The sequence below is a fragment of the Epinephelus fuscoguttatus genome, linkage group LG13 (genome assembly GCF_011397635.1).
Source record: "Epinephelus fuscoguttatus linkage group LG13, E.fuscoguttatus.final_Chr_v1".
Lineage (NCBI taxonomy): Eukaryota > Metazoa > Chordata > Actinopteri > Perciformes > Serranidae > Epinephelus > Epinephelus fuscoguttatus.
The window spans coordinates 7246468-7264895 of record NC_064764.1 but is presented as its reverse complement, the minus strand read 5'-3'; the positions used below and the strand labels follow the sequence as shown (position 1 = coordinate 7264895).

At 38.9% G+C, this 18428-nt stretch overlaps 1 protein-coding gene across 4 annotated transcripts in view; it reads right to left on the bottom strand.

The window, feature by feature from the left end:
- The window catches only part of LOC125899276 (signal transducer and activator of transcription 4-like), a 216598-nt gene that overhangs the window by 10616 nt on the left and 187554 nt on the right, over positions 1-18428 (bottom strand). For 2 of the 4 annotated variants that reach the window (XM_049593437.1, XM_049593438.1), the window contains exons 1-8: positions 12507-12579; positions 12185-12318; positions 10168-10303; positions 6111-6209; positions 4346-4438; positions 4164-4242; positions 3905-3996; positions 3591-3742 (exon numbers count right to left, since the gene is read on the bottom strand). In XM_049593437.1, coding sequence (XP_049449394.1) covers positions 3591-3742; positions 3905-3996; positions 4164-4242; positions 4346-4438; positions 6111-6209; positions 10168-10303; positions 12185-12312 — 779 coding nt within the window. In that variant the 5' untranslated portion in view covers positions 12313-12318; positions 12507-12579. Of the gene's footprint in view, positions 1-3590; positions 3743-3904; positions 3997-4163; positions 4243-4345; positions 4439-6110; positions 6210-10167; positions 10304-12184; positions 12319-12506; positions 12580-18428 lie in introns of those variants that run through there. The other 2 variants (XM_049593441.1, XM_049593439.1) reach the window with 2 other exon arrangements.

The window sequence follows — 18428 nt, the reverse complement described above, 5'->3', positions numbered from 1 at the left end:
AAATACACTTTGTAAGGCTGAATCATTGTTCTTTGACTTTATGTTTTTTGTATGTCTCTGTCCATGCACATGTGCTGTGCCAAAAGCCTCTCTGATCAGATTTTTTAAACATACAGTACAGGCCAAAAGTTTGGACACACCTTCTCATTCAATGCGTTTTCTTTATTTTCATGACTATTTACATTGTAGATTCTCACTGAAGGCATCAAAACTATGAATGAACACGTGGAGTTATGTACTTAACAAAAAAAGGTGAAATAACTGAAAACATGTTTTATATTCTAGTTTCTTCAAAATAGCCACCCTTTGCTCTGATTACTGCTTTGCACACTCTTGGCATTCTCTCCATGAGCTTCAAGAGGTAGTCACCTGAAATGGTTTTCCAACAGTCTTGAAGGAGTTCCCAGAGGTGTTTAGCACTTGTTGGCCCCTTTGCCTTCACTCTGCGGTCCAGCTCACCCCAAACCATCTGGATTGGGTTCAGGTCCGGTGACTGTGGAGGCCAGGTCATCTGCCGCAGCACTCCATCACTCTCCTTCTTGGTCAAATAGCCCTTACACAGCCTGGAGGTGTGTTTGGGGTCATTGTCCTGTTGAAAAATAAATGATCGTCCAACTAAACGCAAACCGGATGGGATGGCATGTCGCTGCAGGATGCTGTGGTAGCCATGCTGGTTCAGTGTGCCTTCAATTTTGAATAAATCCCCAACAGTGTCACCAGCAAAACACCCCCACACCATCACACCTCCTCCTCCATGCTTCACAGTGGGAACCAGGCATGTGGAATCCATCCGTTCACCTTTTCTGCGTCTCACAAAGACACGGCGGTTGGAACCAAAGATCTCAAATTTGGACTCATCAGACCAAAGCACAGATTTCCACTGGTCTAATGTCCATTCCTTGTGTTTCTTGGCCCAAACAAATCTCTTCTGCTTGTTGCCTCTCCTTAGCAGTGGTTTCCTAGCAGCTATTTGACCATGAAGGCCTGATTCGCGCAGTCTCCTCTTAACAGTTGTTCTAGAGATGGGTCTGCTGCTAAACTCTGTGTGGCATTCATCTGGTCTCTGATCTGAGCTGCTGTTAACTTGCGATTTCTGAGGCTGGTGACTCGGATGAACTTATCCTCAGAAGCAGAGGTGACTCTTGGTCTTCCTTTCCTGGGTCGGTCCTCATGTGTGCCAGTTTCCTTGTAGCGCTTGATGGTTTTTGCGACTCCACTTGGGGACACATTTAAAGTTTTTGCAATTTTCTGGACTGACTGACCTTCATTTCTTAAAGTAATGATGGTCACTTGTTTTTCTTTAGTTAGCTGATTGGTTCTTGCCATAATATGAATTTTAACAGCTGTCCAATAGGGCTGTCGGCTGTGTATTAACCTGACTTCTGCACAACACAACTGATGGTCCCAACCCCATTGATAAAGCAAGAAATTCCACTAATTAACCCTGATAAGGCACACCTGTGAAGTGGAAACCATTTCAGGTAACTACCTCTTGAAGCTCATGGAGAGAATGCCAAGAGTGTGCAAAGCAGTAATCAGAGCAAAGGGTGGCTATTTTGAAGAAACTAGAATATAAAACATGTTTTCAGTTATTTCACCTTTTTTTGTTAAGTACATAACTCCACATGTGTTCATTCATAGTTTTGATGCCTTCAGTGAGAATCTACAATATAAATAGTCATGAAAATAAAGAAAACGCATTGAATGAGAAGGTGTGTCCAAACTTTTGGCCTGTACTGTATATTCAAGTAAGAATAAATGTGGCTCATGGGGATTATTAAATGAAGATTTACCAAGGGTACAATATTTTCTACATCACTGGCCTTCAAATATTATGTTGTGCTGATCTGGGTTTAGCCATTGTTGTTGAGAATTAACACTGGAAGCAAATGGACGTAACAACAATTGAAGCAGAGCTCCTCAGCCTCAGCTCAACAGATACAGGTTAGAAGGGGCCTACTAGTAGGTTCAGAAGGCTGTTGTCAGCCCATTATCTGCCATTGTCAGGAGCAGTATTGTTAGCTTTAGGCCCGAGTAGTAAGTGGTTAAGTTCAGAAGAAACGTCATGGTTTGTGTTAAAATAGGAGCCCTTTTTGAATAGGAATTGTGCAAATTTGCAGGAAAGCCCAATCAGTCTTCGTTCAGCATTGGCAGTATAAAAACAAAACCGGGGAGTGCAACAAAATACTGCCTGCCTACTTTTGTTCATACAGAATGTGCCCTTTTTCAGGGCACTGGGGGGCATGAGGAAGTAACAAAACGTGGAGCTCAGCGTGGGATGTAAACAGTGACGTGCTCCGAGGGAGCAATTGGTGTAAAACATGGTTGTGCCCCTTTCAATTCTGTATTTCAAATAAAATAAGAGAACTTCAGTTCAAAGTACTACACAACATTTATCCTTGTAACAACACAATTTCCAGGTTCACAGACTTGGATGATAAATGCACTTTTTGTGGGATTGAGTCAGGGACAATTGCACATTTATTCTGCATTTGCCCTGTGTCATCTGTCTTTTGGAGAGTTTTTGAGAAATATATCTATGAAAAAACTGGACATACAGTATCATCACAGTCAGGCTGAAGGATAGGCTAGGGATTGTTGCAAGGCTAGGGATTGTTGCAGTCTAAAATGGCCAATTTTACAGCAGTTTTTACTAAAAATTGTGATGCATGTAGTTGTGATGCACATTGAGGCGTTTTTTTTGCAATTAAATCACAGGAGCAATTTAAATTGTAAAAACAGTTGCAAAATTCTTCTTGTATAATTCATTAAAAATCAAAGGTAACTTGTTTTGGTGAGAATGAATCCACACTGTTCTGAGTCTGTGATGTACACTACACTAAAGTTACCACTAACCTGCATATTTAGTCTACCTCACATTGATCTTTCAGCACATACAATATGGAGGCAACAGCCTCGGTCATGGTGACTTGTCTGTTGTCAATGTGTTTCATTCTCCGGGTGTGTTTTGCTGTCAAGGGATGACTTTTGTTTGTGTTTCACCTCAACGTTGCATGTGGTGCAAAACAGTTTACCCCCACTTTCATAAAGAATGTCAGGGAATTACCTTGCATGGTCTTTTGCAGTAATATTTTTTAGTAAATATGAGCCATTGTGTTGCATGTGTCTGCATCTTCACAACCAAAAACAATGAAGTGAGTTTGGTAAGGTTACATGGGGGACTGCTATGATTGGTGAAAGTCATGGGAAACAGTGGTTATTGGTCAAATTTGTGTAAAAATTATGTTGATTGGAGACAACTGCAAGTTCACACAAAATTCACTGGGATTGGTTATATTTGCGTTAATTGTTGTGATCCCAATGTTGCAACAACCTTAAGGGGCTGTCTATGAGGATGATAACTACCCATAATGCCCATTCAATCGAGTAAAACTCTCAAAGCTTGTGCCAAAAATGTATTACAATCATGTAGGGCTGTAATGTTCCTACAATCTACAATAGATTAAGATTAAAGTTCCACTGATTGTCACACACTCGAGTGGTTGTTGTTGCTGTTGTTAATCATGGAACTTTACTAAAGTAAACACTGGCATAAGAGTCATGATTTTAGTGAACATTAAGCTCATTACCAACTCTGCAGCTGGTCCAGACCAGTAAGCAGCGGACCACCAATGGCAGCAATCTGTTGTCTGCGCTTCCAGTCTTGAAGCTCAGGGTTTAGCTGAGAGGTCATGAGGTCATCAATCTCTTTGATCACAACATCCATCTTTGACAAGATCTCCTAACAAAGATAGGTAAAACAGCTGCATTGGTTTATGAACTGTAAACTTGTCATTATTAAACAGATGAGGTGTCTGCATTTTTATATTTGGAGACATTTTGGAGAGATTCCCTCATCCCTTCCCTCATCCCTCATATGTTAGACCTTTGCATGAATGCGTACCTTCCTTTTAAAGTCGAGCCTGTTCAGCATTTCTTGCAGTCTTGTTACTTCCTGTTTCATCATCTCAGACTTCTGTCGAGTATCTGTTGATTCTGAAACACACACACACACGCACATGCGCACGTACACACACGCACACCAGAAATAGTTTTGGGTACATTCTTGTTTGTTGCAGGCTGTGCATTTTTTTTTACACAGCAGTAAGAAATAACACCCTTTTTTTTTTTAACTCGTGTGCACATGGTATAACAGGACCCACCTCGAGACTGTAGCGTCTTGTAGCGGAAATCAAAGTCATCCTGCATGTCCTCGATGTATTTTACAGCCTGGTCCATCAACTACACACAAACAGACATAGTTTTTAAAGTTAATTTCATAAGATGAAATGCAGTAATTTCTTTGTTTTATATCTTCCCTGAAATGTTTGTGTGCTTCAGGTACCTGTACACTGCCCCTGATGATCCCAACTCTGTTATCCATGTTCTTCTGCCTCTCAAAGGCCACAGAGTTCTGCAATGATTTCTCCAGTGGACCCTGTGGGCAAATATCCTGTCTTTAAGTCTACATTGAGTGCTTCAACCACTGTGCAAAAATACAAAAATATGAAACAATAGTCTACAGCCATGCTAGGAGCTGTGTGAGGCTGTACAGAGGAGGAAAGGTATTCGCCACTGTACATGATCAACACCTTTACCTCTAGGCCACCAGGATGTACCATCACCAAAGTTACAAGGATTCATCTTCTGGGGACCATATCTGTAACAATGTACATGGCAATCCGTCTAATAGCTTTACAGTTATCTAGAACAAAGTGATGGACCAACCAACATCGCCATCCCTAGATCAGCATCGGCAGCAATGCTAAAAACAGATAATTTCCAGTAAACTCCTGTCAACAAAATCCACCTTGTGCATTAATGCTGTGCCACAGTTACACGACTTACAAGACTGGGGCACATCAAACATTTCTTAGGGGAAGAAAATTGTTAGTGGTTGAGTAACACCAGCGGACAGAGTCTTGAGTCTAGTCTGTCTCTTTCAAGTGGCAGCCTCTGAGGCTCGCCAAAAGCTAAAGCTAAAAGGTTTGACCTCTGTAGATAATTGTAACATCCATAACAACTGTACAGAGCTTGTTTTTATATAACTCAACCATTTACATTTTATTAAGGCTTAAAGTTATGCATAATTAAAGGTATGGCCATTTTGAGTGAAAGGCTGTCTGGCAATAGTGTCCTCGGGCTCTCACTAAGATCCACCCCTCGCTTCTCCACAGCTCTACTTTCTAATTTATATCTTTAATATCAGAGATCCATCTTTGCATTCAAAGATTCTCTGTTAGCTGACAAGTAATCTCTACATACAGGTATATGCATATGTTCTGTGTGCGACAGGATAAGATTTTGGTATTGGTAGCGTTTTGAATTCTGTTAGTAGTCTGTCTGTATAGTTTGTTTTAGTAGTGTTGATCAACCTGGTTTGAGGAGCAGGTAAACAGTCTGCACAGAACGCATTGGCTGAAATGCAGTCCCACAACCCATCAGCTATTGTTTGACATGGAGTTAGTGCTATACTTGCTTTTTTTGTTAATTTGTCTGCATTCATATGTAGAAATATGTATATAGAAATAAGATCAAATGACTGGTGCATGGAAGAGGAAGTCTTGACCTGGATATCTGCAGGCTTCCCCGGATCAGCCTGAAGTATTGGCCCTCGTTTTATCTCTGTCAGACAGATAAACGATGTGCTCTGAGATTGTCTGGCTGGATTATGCTGTTGTTCTTTGATCTAAACCAATGAGATTATTACTGCCTATAGAAACAGATTGTATCTTAACCCTTCTGTTTCGGTTCATACCAACAAGTATTAACTGAAGGTTTTTCAAAACATTTATAATTTCAGTAACTATTGCTGTTTTCTCAGTCTGATTTCTGCAAGTCCAGTATTTTTTTAGGAATGTTTTTTTGTTTTCTACCTAAAATCATCATGTATTATCTTTAATTGTCCATTTTGTTAGGTTATTGCAGCAATATAATTATGTAAGCAACGTAAATTTAATGCCATTTCTTGGGAATCAAGTGAAGCGGTTAGGACTGTGGGGGTGTATTAATACAGCACTGTTTTCCTGGTAGCAGCTCTGATTTACCAGCAGCAGCTGTTATTAAGGAACCAGAGGGACTTTCCCTTTGGGCAAGGCAATGAGACAAACCTGTTCCTGCATGCAGGCACTGGAGAGGATACGACGCTCTTCCCTGAGGCAGGTAGAGATAACCCTGGCCATGACAACTGGGGTTGTCGTGTATTTCACCTGTGGACACACACACACACACACACACACACACACACACACACACACACACACAAACACACACACACAGAATATTCCAGGTTACAAAAGAGCACATGCACTTGGATTTCATCAATGTTAGCACAGAAAACAGCATAATTAGTTTACATTTTTGACTTAGTTTTGACAGTATCTATTTATCTTTCCATCCTCCCGTGAGGAGGATGATTAGTTTTCACATTGATTTGTCGTCATTGGTCTCATACACATGAGGTTTTTACTGGAAGTACTTTAACGTATTTCATCAGAAAAGGAATGAGGCTCAACCTGACTCAAGAAATCAAAAGACCATACTTCAGTCATGAATGAAAGTATAAATAGGAGGCATGTAGCCAAAGGTGTGCACAGATACCTGGAGTACAACCAGTTTTTTTCCCGAGGGCGTTCTAGCCTCTAACCGTAACGTTCATTAGAATCTCAGGGAGAACATTCTGAGGGTGTGATCCTCATTTATAACGGAAACAAACTGCGTAAACAAAAACAGGAATGAGTGCTTTGCAACTATTAGATTTAAGAAAGATGCTTTTAAAAGACATCATTCCTGGAAAGAATTAGTTGTTAATTTTTTGATTTTCAGCATCTAACACGTATAGAGTTTAACACTGAGTTGTTGATATGTGCTTGTTTGTGTCGGTTGTGTTTTTAAACTAGTCCTATTTTAAAGAGCGTTAACAGTACCTTGTTAATGATTGGTAATTAGCCAAATATCAGCCTAATAACCAAGACATTTTCAAGGACTAATTTCTTTGAAATTAATCAGAGCTTGAAGCCCTTTTTTGAATGAAAGTGTTGAGATTATTTATTATGGAGCAGATCATTTTTAAGTGCTTCATCAGCAACTTCCTATAGCACTTCCATAAAGTTAAGGGACTTGCATGAGACTTTCACAAAGTCATAAAGAATCATAAAAAAAACCATAGTCAAAATAGCCAAAACTAGCACATGCATGCAGGGTTTTTTTTAAACATGAGAAACCCCACTAAAATAGGCAATAGACTCTTCTCCAATTGCCAGTAGACCAGAGCTGTGTACATGGCTCTGTAGCAGATGCGTGCGTATGTCTTTCTGATTTTTTATTTTTTTATTTTTTTTTTTTTGTGCTGGTGTGTCATGTTTCACATCATAGACAGGCCATAAAAGACGCTGGTAAAGAGTAGAACGCAGCACAGCGGTCAGTAAAAATGTGACAGCGGTTACTTCATTTTTATATATGTTACTTATTCAGTCTCTCTTTCAAAACCCATGCAGACTAATTTTAAACAATGGCTGAGTACTGCTAGGATGGAGATGAATGGAAATTCTAGATGGGCTGTGGCAAATGGGCAAAAATGACCACATCCACCCAGGTGTGGTATTTCCATCACCGCCTCAGGGGGTGGGGCCGATAAATACCAGTGACCTGGAATGAATGCCAATTGTTACCATTCCCATTAAACCCAAAAGCCAAATATTAGTGGGTGTCAGTGGGTTTTTTTGTCCAGTGGGAAAGACTGCCATAAGCCGTCTCCATTGTCATTTACATGAATTTGTTGCCTCACAACAACAGACCACGTGTAACCACACAGCTCAGGATCTCCACATTCAGCATCACCTGCAAGATCACCTGAGACCTGCCACCCGAACGAATTTCTGCACAAATCATGGGAAACGATCGCAGGGGAGCAAAACTGCATGCTTGTCATCATCAATAGGGCCTTAACCTGGCAGCAGCTTGTCATTGTAACAAATCCTGGTTTACACTGTACCAGGCAGATGGCAGACAGCATGTTCCCCACTGTGCGGGCGAGTGGTTTGCTTGAGATTTACATGAAGAGTGTGGTGTTGCTTTGCTCATCAGCCTTTTCAAAAACTCGCTTAGAAAAGTATGAAAAATTTTGCTGTGGGAAGAGGGAACTTTTTCTCTCGCCTCCTGGTGTGACTAAGTTTTCATGCATCAGCATCATTGCACACCCACACACTCACTTTCATCACAGTAACAATGCCATTTAGCATTGGAAAGCAGCACATTAGTTTGGTTTAGTGTTTCTAGCAATCACAAGCTCACTTCTCTTTTTAGTTGACCAGCATTATTTAACAAAACAGTATTCTGGAAACATCTTAGAGATCACTTGTCAGTCAAACCAGTGTGCTGGCATTTTCTTACATTTCTGATAAACTACAGTGAAAGATCAAACAACAATGTTAAATGCATCCCTTTATGTGTGGCAGAAAGGTTTTCCTGTGGAAGATTCTGCTTGAATGTGGCCGATAAGAAAATCAAATGGAAGAAAGATTCAAACAAACAAATTGCTACAGTTTGAATCAATAAAATAAACTCCACTCACTCGTCGTTGACAACAACAACAACAACAACAACCCTCAAGCGCCCTTGACTACCGCACAGGAGTAACTACTTCCTCTGAGAAGTGTTGACTTTGACACATACAAGCACACATTCAAACACACAGGAAACAGTGGTATGAGCCCCATGGGTTTGTTCTGCAAAGGTATATGTCTTTTCTAGAATGAAATGTGTACTGAGGCACATGACGTTGTTGAGCTCTGACCACAACATCCTGTAAAGCCCCTGGACCACCCTCCGCACGCTCATGAACTCACAGAGAGAATATCACCAAAACATGGTAACATGAAAGAAAGTGACAGGGGAAGTCTTTTTTCCCTCGACACATCATGATTGTACTATGTGAAAGTATTTTAGCAAGCAACAACAGAATGCATAGTTTGTTAAAAAATAGACTTTCTTAAAATTTGCATAAAATGCCAAAACATCATATCAGTACTTGCATAGCCTTTCCTCTCTTTCTTTGACATTTGAGTCTCTTAACAGTAAAAAAGTCTCTGCCGCTCTCAGGTAACACAGAAAAACAACACAAAGATAGAAACCAGTAACACATTTGACTTCCCATTCACCTACAGCACACATCCGCCATAGACCAAAAATCTACTTCTCCTTTTTACAGATGCATAAAATTTGACTGCTACAAATGATCAACATCATGGTTGAACTAGTGCCACAATGAAGCGTGCAACTTTTATTTTTACGGGGAGTGATAATAGTGTAGGGGGAGTTATGGAGCAAACAATTTTTCTAAGTTTTTTTTCATACAAGTGAACAAGTCACTAGGAAGGAAAGTGTCTCATCTTGTTATGATGATGAAGAAAATGACCAGCCTGAAGAGTACTGTAATGAAATCAGATTTCTATACAGGCATATGAGCAAAGTGCTGCGAGTAGACTTGGACATACAGATAAGACTAGAAACTAGATGGACAGTATATTGCCCTACAGCTTTTGCCTTTCCTTCCCCAAAGTATTGCAAATACCATGGATCTGCAGAAATCTGTCTTCTATCCTATTAACAATGTTCCCTTTCCCTGCTTTTGGAGACCTGCTTCCCATATTGTAACCTCATACCTTTAGCCTAGAGCCATTTGGATCCCTCTACCCCACGTTGAACAGTTGGGCCAAAGTCCCACCAGTTGTTCAGTAACACGTTCTTCCCTCTTACTTTCTTTGTCATGATGTATGTCAACAAAAACATCCAACTCAAAGGATCTAGTGCACAGTCATATCTTTTCACAGACTTTTGATGCTACCTTTGGAAGTGCTCCAGCACTTCCTGTGTTTACTTGTTGATGCTACTGTCTGTCTGAATATATTGCTTTCTCATATTGCACATACGGTGAAAGTTGTATATGAAATACTGTATGTGTATGTCAGACTACAAAATTAATTTCAGATGTTAGAAGAGTATAGAGTAAACTGCAAAGTGATGTAAAAACTAGGAACAAAGGACTGCATTGTTCAAGTATTACTGCAGGACATCAACTTTAAAAATGTTGGTTAGAATATCAAAAATGGAGTAAATGGTGATTATGACATAACTAGGACATGGAGGGATGAAGGGAGTGTGGCACACCTGTAGTTGCTGTTGTATGATTTTCATGTTGTGTCTCTGTAGGAAGTTCTGCTCCTGTGAGCGCACCCTATCCAACTGAGCCAGCAGGTTGGTGAACAGCACCGCTGCCATTGACTCGTCGCTAGCTGCTGTGTCCCTGAAAAACAGACAGTGTGTGACGTTTAGGAGATTCCCAGTAAAACCCTGGAATAAGAAGATAGCTGATAATATTAATAACATTTTTTTTAAAAATACACTCCGATTAAGTAATTCTGTATGAGTGCTATCAGTTTTTAGTTAAACTTTTGAAGTGAAACTTAACAATCAGTGGTAACATAGCTGCTTCAAAGTTAATTATAGAAATGTATGACTTCAGTACCTAGAGACCATGGAGATCATGAAAGCTGGTAATAGTAAACTGAACCCAGTTGGTTACTCTGATTTGTAATGAAGTCTTAAGTGTTTCTATGAGCCTGTGAATGGGCTGTTTGGCATGGATGCTTGCGTATAGGTAGCTGTTAATATACATGCATACATAATGTTATTGTGTAGAGAGCAATGTTGCATTTACCAATTTGGAAAGTACTCAAAAATCAGAGAAACTTTTGAAGCTGCATTAATTGATTTTTTTTACCACTTGGGGCAGCAAAACCAACTGAAAACATATCATTGGGTGTATTATCAATTTATAAGCAGCAGACACGACATTAGCATTCATTTGTGGTCATGTGATCTAATGACTGTATGTCCAATATTCAGTTTCTTTTAGCTTTGCTTTGTTCTCTAGCAAATGCTGATTTCAACATTTAGTTAGCAACATGATCCTCTTGAAATATACGAAATAACCACGACCTCTGAATCACGTGGTGGCACAGTTAGGTTTAGGCACCAAAACTACTTGGTTAGGTTTGAAAAAAGATCATGTTTTAGGTTAAAATATCTATGTGTGTTATATATAGGATATAAAGACGTCATGAGGTGACCTAAGTACGCCAAGTGACGTGATGTAACTACATACTGGACGTAAGAACATTGAGATAAAAGAAACCACAGTCTCCCAGTTGAAAGTCCGGTGTTTGTTTGAGCCGTACACAGTGCCATCCTCCTCCCTACATGGAGTTTTGAGTGCGGTGGTTAATGAACCAAGGAATTCATGTGTCCACCACAACAAAGGATCCTCATTGGTGCTCCACTGGCAGTGTTTCTGAGGTAGGCAACCTTTACATACTCGTTTGTGTAAAAAGGTTTTTTTTGACTATATGTTATTTAAATTTGACTCCAGTAAAAATGTCTTCTTTGTGAACATACATAGGCTACAGTTTTTCATGCCATGTTCATGCTGTTATTTTACGTTGAGCATTTATTTGTCATTTCATATGTAGCCTGCATGATAACAAAATGTTTTCTGGCTTTCGCAAATGTATGTTTAAAGTAAATATTGACATTTCAGTAGTACATAGGCTAATAAAAGCACAGCTGAGATGACAGGGCTTCAGTTAGGCACAACCACAATTTAATATAATTTTTATAGTTTTGGAAATATTTCCAGTTACGTGGCTGCGGTGGTTGCACTGGCAGATTTGCATATCATAGAAGACTGGGTTGTTGACCTTGGCACAGGTCTGCTCTCTCTGAATGCAGTAGTAGTAGTTTGTTAACTGCATTTGATGGTTTGTGTTAGGCAGGTAAGGTATAATGGGTTTTATCACTGTTTTTTGTCACTTAGAGGAGCAGCAAGCTTGATGACAGTAAAGTTGAGTCCTGCAAAACCAAAACAATAAGCTGAGAGATACTAAAAACACGTTGTAACTTAAAGGGTCAGATTTCTCACTTATTCTCAGTTTTTTTTTTCATCTTGTGAGCTGTCTGTCTCTGATATAGGCCTACCTGCTTCAACCCCAATGCAATAAATGTAATATGTGTTTTTTCTGTAATTTCGGTGATAAGTCGTTACAAATTAAATGGTACTTGCTTTTGTGTGTTAAAAAGACGAAGAAAGGGCAACCTCCAACACACATTCACACAGAGCAGGACTCACCAATCTTGAGACTCGATCCAGCTGGACAGACCTTGTCGGATGTCCATGGGGAAGTTATCATCATACAGATAATCCACATGTTCCAGGAGTCTGATCTCCAACTGCTGAATCTGTTTCCACTGGCTCATGCTGCCCTGCATAGAGACAACACAATACAGCCCGTTATCAACATGCCCTTAAAATAAAAACACACACACACACACACACACACACACACACACAGTAGGTCAATTATTTTTACTTTTATTCTAGAATTAATGACACATATATTATTGTAATAATTTGTCTGGTAGTTGAGTGCTAATTTTCTCATATTTGTTACCTGTGCTGTTAATGCAATGCTTCTCCGTCAGTGTCGCTCACCATGTGCACTTGTTTCCCTCTTTGACTTTCGTTTTTTAATGTTCAGGAAGCGACATCATTTACCGTCAGGGGCAGTACACAGGTAGGTAGGAAACCCGCCCACCCAATCACTGCACGCACGAACACACACACACACACACACACACACACACACACACACACACACACACACACACACACACTTTTGTGTGTGGTGATAGAGGAATAAGATAACCCTTTACCGGTAATACGATCATACGTCACAAGAAATGTGAGACTGTACATCAAGCTAGAAACTCCGTATTTTAAGGGCAAAGAAAGTAAACCCCCTTGAATCCCGTTAGTTCCGTTTGTACGAAACTCCAAACAAAAATCAGGACATGTAATATGTTGTCTGCTTCTGTTCATTCCTTAAAAAATCCTCTTTGAACAGGAATATACTTTATGAATGATAAGGTATAAGTATTTTGTTACAATTCCATTTTATATGTACTTCAAGTTTTTTTGCGTTTGTTTACCAAAATCGGAGGGGAAAAGACATTTCAGAGCTTTAAATTAATTGTGTTTCATTCAAATGATAAGATACCTTAGCTATTGTCCTGTATGTTTTCAGGAAGAAAAAAAATACTAATTTTGCAAATGTTCTATTTTAGAATACTGTAGTGGATTATAATTACTGATGCATATGAACTTTACTTAAATGTTAAAGCTGGTAAAGGTGGGGCTTGTTTTTTACCATATACTCTGTCGGGAAGTAGCAATTCTGTCTTTATTAAAAAAAATATGATAATTAAGTGTATGCTAATTATGTTTGTATTATTAAGAAGAATCTGCAATGTAACTCGTAATTAAAGCTATCAAATAGTATAGTGGAGACAATATGTCCCTCTGAGATGTAGTGGAGTACAAGCATAGAATAGCAGAAAATGGAGATACTCAAGTTAAGTGCAAGTATCTCAAAACTGAGTGTGCTCAGTTACTTTTTACCACTAAGCACAAATACAACATACAATAGTATAAGTTGTTTTCAAAGGTTACTCAGACATGTACAGGCATTCTCATTTCCAGCTATCCAATATCTAAACAGACAAGTCACTTGTTTGACATCTTGTTTCATGTTGATATCAACAATATCAAATATCAAATACCTCCTTTGACTCTCAAAAGATAGGAGAATTAAATTCACTGGACACTCTGAAGCCATTGCTCTTTTCCAGGAGGATCAGCTTTATACCAGCATTTTTGTTATAGCACACAATTTGACCTTTTTCAGTTTATTTCCTCTAAACCTCTTGGAACTTACTGAGCCTTTAAAATATATATATATATGTATATATATATGAAAGATTTATGTCTCGTAGGGACCCATGGGCTTGGAGCTGAGAGCCACAGACAGGGTAGCAAAATCAGGAAGTATCGAGAGATGACTAAAACGTCATTGGTTTTGGTCTTTCATGGCTTTTTTGGACAATAATATCAATACTGAATAGCACTAGCTGCCCCCCCATTCTGTGCAGCAGAGTCAAAAGTCACCTGACTCGTTTTTTTTCCCTTGCTCTTTCTCAGCTCATTAGAGCTGCTGGAGGCTGTGGGCTACTGATAAGAAATTTTAGTCACAAAGCCAAGCAACAGATTTTCCAAAAGATAAATACTTGGTTGTTTAACAAATCTCACTGCTGTTTTGAAGGTGTTTCCAGACTCTTCAATGACTCTTCTTAACATCTGGATTTAGAAAAATTAAATCCACTACACAATAAAACCTGTTTTTAACATGTTTCCTAAGTTGCTCCTATTTTTCCTTATCCCAGAGGATAGCTGGGGGTGACATGTCTTTTCCTTTAATTCGTATAACATGAACCAAAATTGCCTCATAAATGTACAAAAGTTAAATTAACTTAATTAGTTTCTCCTCCTCCCTAAACACACTCCTCCATCTTTTTCACCAAGATGCAGGCCCAGAGTGGGGTGGAGCTGTCCATGCTAGGCTCGTGGAGTTTAGGGAGGGTCAGTAGGGCATGGAGAGCTTCCTCAGAGATCTGAGCACCATCTTCCCCCAGGAACGCTGGCTCCAGATAAACCGTGAAATAGGCAAGACTGGCTTCACCTGCCAGTTCCTCAAGCGGGATCAGCCTAAGACCCTCTGCCTGATTAACACTGAGTTTATACAGTAGTACTGGAGGTCTCTTCTAGCAGATATTAACTTCATATCACTAGTTTCAGTTTATGTCTAATTGCAGAGGCTTGTGCAGTTTGAAAGGAAATGATTTAATTGAGTAATGTCATAATTTTCAGGTTTTGGGGTGGATTGTTTTCCAGATGTATTTAGAATTACTCAGTTTTTCTGTGGCAAATACTTTAGTTTCTGACAAAGAAAGCTATCAAGAGTTGATAATGAATTATGTTTTGTCATGGCCAGATGGAGGAGTAGTTCAGCGGGAAACTAAGAAGAAAAATTAGAAGAAAGAAGAACTTACAGTCTACAGACCAAACACTGCAATGGTTTTGATGGCATGTGAGTCATTTAATTCATCTTTAGAGAAAATGCCAGTGTCAATAAGACAAGTTTCTCTAAAAACGATTCCAGGTGACATTATTTCTAGATTTCAAAATAAAGGATTTGAAAGTAAAACTGTAGCTAAAAAATATACACAGATAACAAACTATGCAAAGGCAGGCCCTCTGAGTTAGAAGTTAGAAGTAAATGGACACACACACACACACACACACACACACACACACACACACACACACACATAAATTGCTCTCCAATTATAGTAGTAGGATGACTTTTTTATGTCTTATTATGACTTTTATTGGGTTTTTGTATCTAACGTTTAATGCTTGAGTTGTACTTGCTTAGCGTGTGTGCATATGAAGGTTTTATAAGGTAATTCTTAATTTCTTTAGGCTTTAATGTACTTTTCCTCGTAAGGGCTCAGAAAGCAATTAAGGGAGAAACACTAATAACCAATCTGACACTCTCAGAATAAAAGTCCTTAAGGCACGTGTTATATTGAGTTTACTCAAAATGATGTGTACACTTTGTTTAAGAGATTTAGGATCACTAGCCAGGTACTATGTGGATGATTGTTTAATGGCACACAAACAGTATATGGGTCTAACTTGAGATCAATAGTTAATGAGACAAAGGGATGATGTGGCTTTTAAAATTTCAGTTAAATCATTTTGTGATTGCGTGAGGCCTGTTTATTTCATTGCATAAGTTGTTAGTTGCTGAACTTTAACGACGCTAAATAACAGGTCTAAACATGCAGTTATAACTTCTTCTTCTTCTTTTTAATGGCAACTTTCAACCAGGCGGTTTGACATATCCTATTAGAGGTTTTAAAGTGGATCTCCCATGTTGCCTAACATGTGAGAACACAAGTTTTATTACTAGAGGATATCGAAATTTTATGGGTGATAACTCTCTTTAATAAATCCACTTAATGAATTGATCACTAATTGATGGCTCATCGTATTATCTATGATGATATAATTCAAGCTGTTGCAGCTTCATTATGTGTGTGTGTGTGTGTGTGTGTGTGTGTATATATGTGTTTATTCTTGGGAGATTGTTACAGAAACAGATTTGATAGAGATAGCATACTATAATTAAATTAAATTAATTATTAACTATAATTAGTCAACAAGTGTACATCAGATGTCATCATATTATTCATGTTGCCATGCAGATCCGCTGCACTCATATTGTATTTAGGCATATTCATATCTATCCCTCACTGTTTATTATTACCTTTATAAATACAAATCTGCACTGTTCTGCTTTTTGCACTTATGATTACAGGCTAAACTGCACTTTGTTCTCTCAGTACTTGTACTCTGTTGACAATAAAGTTGAATCTAATCTAACTGAAACTACAGAGAGACCTTTTTTTCTCCCTATGTGACAAATATGATCTGTTTTGTAACTGTTTAGGCAGAGAAAATCACAATGAATCAAACATTTTCAACTCTGGTTTCCATTCACTCATATCAGAACAAGTCTGTGCCCAAATAAAACCCAGTTTTTAAGGGAATAGTCTGACATTTCAGGAAATTCTGTTTGGTCAATCAGATGGGAAGATTCAAATTTTTTTTGATCTCTTTTAGATCAGCTTAGCTACACTCTTAACTGGGATACAGTATGACAGTTCTGTCTGACATATTCCAGTGCTGATTAGTGGCAATGGTGGAAAGTTTTCAGATCATTCGTTTGTTCTTTTTTTTTTCTTTTGAAATGCCATTTGAAGCTGTGTGTAGCCTATTACAGATTTCAAACTTAAGATATTAGCAGATACATCTTCATCTTCTAACCGCTTCATCCTCTTGAGGGTCGTGGGGGGGCTGGAGCCTATCCCAGCTGACATCAGGCGAGAGGCAGGGTACACCCTGGACAGTTCACCAGACTATCGCAGGGCTGACACATAGAGACAAACAACCATTCACGCTCACATTCACACCTACGGACAATTTAGAGTTATCAATTAACCTAGTCCCCAATCTGCATGTCTTTGGACTGTGGGAGGAAGCCGGAGTGCCCGGAGAATAAATAAATAAACCCATAATATTTTTTTTGTTGTTGTTGACAGAACAATTGAAACTCCAAAAGGTGACTTAAGTTTCTAGGGAAGCACAGTGCATTCACAAAAGGAAAAAAAAAGAATTCTCAAAATTATGACTTTTGCCTCTTAATATTATTACTTCATAATTACAATAAGATCTTGTTATAAATGGATATTCATAGAGATAAAGATTTTGTAATTAAAAGTAGCACCCAAAGCCTGCATGGCAGCTGGCGAACCAACACTGTAGAGGAGCAGAATCTTGAGAATTCATGGACAGAATCACAGCAGGTTAACTGATGGCAAACTGAATAAACTAAACTGCTCACTGCCATACTGTGTGTGTGTGTGAGATTGAGATGTGATCATTTGTTTTTGTAAATGTGTTTTACTAAGAGTATCATATGTAGAGAAAGACCAGCTGATGCTTGAGGCTGAAATTATAACATTATCAAAATGTTCTTTTATGAGACACAGAATAATGCAGTGAAGCAGTGCCATTTTTGTCTGCTCACACTGGGTGTGCGGATGGAAAACAGTAACCTACATCACATTGCATGTGACCAGCAAATGAAAATTCACAAGGTTGCACGATTACAACATGGCACTGCAATTCATTCTGATTCAAACAAAGTTCTGTTCAATTTGCCAATCTAAAACCGTACAAATTCACATACGTACAGTACAGGCCAAAAGTTTGGACACACCTTCTCATTCAATGCGTTTTCTTTATTTTCATGACTATTTACATTGTAGATTCTCACTGAAGGCATCAAAACTATGAATGAACACATGTGGAGTTATGTACTTAACAAAAAAAGGTGAAATAACTGAAAACATGTTTTATATTCTAGTTTCTTCAAAATAGCCACCCTTTGCTCTGATTACTGCTTTGCACACTCTTGGCATTCTCTCCATGAGCTTCAAGAGGTAGTCACCTGAAATGGTTTCCACTTCACAGGTGTGCCTTATCAGGGTTAATTAGTGGAATTTCTTGCTTTATCAATGAGGTTGGGACCATCAGTTGTGTTGTGCAGAAGTCAGGTTAATACACAGCCGACAGCCCTATTGGACAACTGTTAAAATTCATATTATGGCAAGAACCAATCAGCTAACTAAAGAAAAACGAATGGCCATCATTACTTTAAGAAATGAAGGTCAGTCAGTCCAGAAAATTGCAAAAACTTTAAATGTGTCCCCAAGTGGAGTCGCAAAAACCATCAAGCGCTACAACGAAACTGGCACACATGAGGACCGACCCAGGAAAGGAAGACCAAGAGTCACCTCTGTTTCTGAGGATAAGTTCATCCGAGTCACCAGCCTCAGAAATCGCAAAT